This window comes from Pezoporus wallicus, unplaced genomic scaffold (assembly GCF_028554395.1).
Source record: "Pezoporus wallicus isolate ANWC-B61680 ecotype Strahan unplaced genomic scaffold, APGP_CSIRO_Pwel_v1 contig_9139, whole genome shotgun sequence".
NCBI classification, from domain to species: Eukaryota; Metazoa; Chordata; class Aves; order Psittaciformes; family Psittacidae; genus Pezoporus; species Pezoporus wallicus.
In genome coordinates this window covers 1-1,234 of record NW_026642665.1, presented here as the reverse complement: position 1 = coordinate 1,234, position 1,234 = coordinate 1, and the positions used below count along the sequence as shown (strand labels likewise).

The following is a 1,234-nucleotide window of genomic DNA, read 5'->3' as shown; positions in this document are numbered from 1 at the left end:
CGCTCAGCGCTGCGGAGCCCCTCGGGGGCCCCGTTCCGGGGCTCAAAGCCGCTTCCGGCAGCTCCCGCGGGGCCCGGCCCCCCCCGGCACACCTGCAAGGCCTCGCAGAGCTTGCACCGGCTCCTGGGAGCATCCCCTGGGGCTCCTTTATCCCTATGGGGCTCCAGGGGGGGTCCCCCTGACCCAGCGCCCCCCTTGCAGCTTGATCCCAGCCCAGCGGCCGGCACCCCCCTGCCCGGCGCCATGAACGTCTTCGACCGCAGCATCAACTTGGACGCGCTCTTCAAGTTTTCCCACATGTGAGTAAATTGGGGGAGGGGGGACTCGGGGGGGGGGGGGACACGGGGGGGATCCATCCTACCAGCCCCTCACTGCCCCCCCCATTGCCTGCAGCTCAGCGTCCACCCAGGAGCATCTCAAGAGGGTCTACGCCAGCTTCGCCCTCTGCATGCTGGTGGCAGCCGTGGGGGCGTATGTCAATGCGGTGACCCACCTCTTCCAGGTGAGTGCCCATGGGGCGTCATTGGCCCCCCCCCGGCTTGCACCCCCTCTTTGTGGTGCAATGCTGGGTCCCCGTCTGCCTCTCGCCCTGCAGCTGAGCCTCCTGACGGGTCTGGGCGCGCTGGGGCTCATGGTGTGGCTCACGGCCACCCCGCACAGCCGCGACACGGAGCGCAAGAGGCTGGGGATGCTGGCGGGCTTCGCCTTCCTCACCGGTGGGTGGCACTGAGCCCCCCCCATGTCCCCGTGGGGAGCGGGCCTGAGAGCCCCAAATGGCTCCGGTGACGCCCGCCTCTGTCTTGCAGGCATCAACCTGGGGCCGCTGCTGCAGATGTGCATCTCCATCAACCCCAGGTAGGAGCAGTCCCCCTGCTCCCGGTGCCTCCCCAGTGCCCCCCAGGCCCCATTCACCCTCTGCTCTCTCCCCCAGCATCATCCCAACCGCCTTCCTGGGCACTGCCACAATCTTCACTTGCTTCTCACTGAGTGCCCTGTATGCCCGGCGCCGCAGCTTCCTCTACCTGGGAGGTGAGAGGGACTGGGGGGGGGGGGAGTCTGGGGGCTCCCCACGGCGGGACAGGACCAGGCCTCACTCCCTGCCTTCTCACTGCAGGATTCCTGCTCTCCGGCCTCACCCTGATGCTTCTCTCCTCCCTGGTTAATGCCTTCATGGGATCCACTTGGATCTTCACGGTGAGGTCTCTTCTGTCTGCTGGGAGCCATGGATGGATGG

The 1,234-nt window shown here is 67.6% G+C and overlaps 1 protein-coding gene across 1 annotated transcript; it reads left to right on the top strand.

Moving 5' to 3' along the window:
* Positions 1-170: 170 nt before the first annotated feature.
* Positions 171-1,219, top strand: TMBIM6 (transmembrane BAX inhibitor motif containing 6; the record flags this gene model as incomplete). Its single annotated transcript, XM_057431937.1, has 6 exons — positions 171-299; positions 394-502; positions 596-716; positions 807-855; positions 932-1,029; positions 1,115-1,219. Coding segments are annotated over exons 1-6 (538 nt in total), but the record flags the coding sequence as incomplete, so codon positions are not given.
* Between the last annotated feature and the right edge of the window lie 15 nt (positions 1,220-1,234).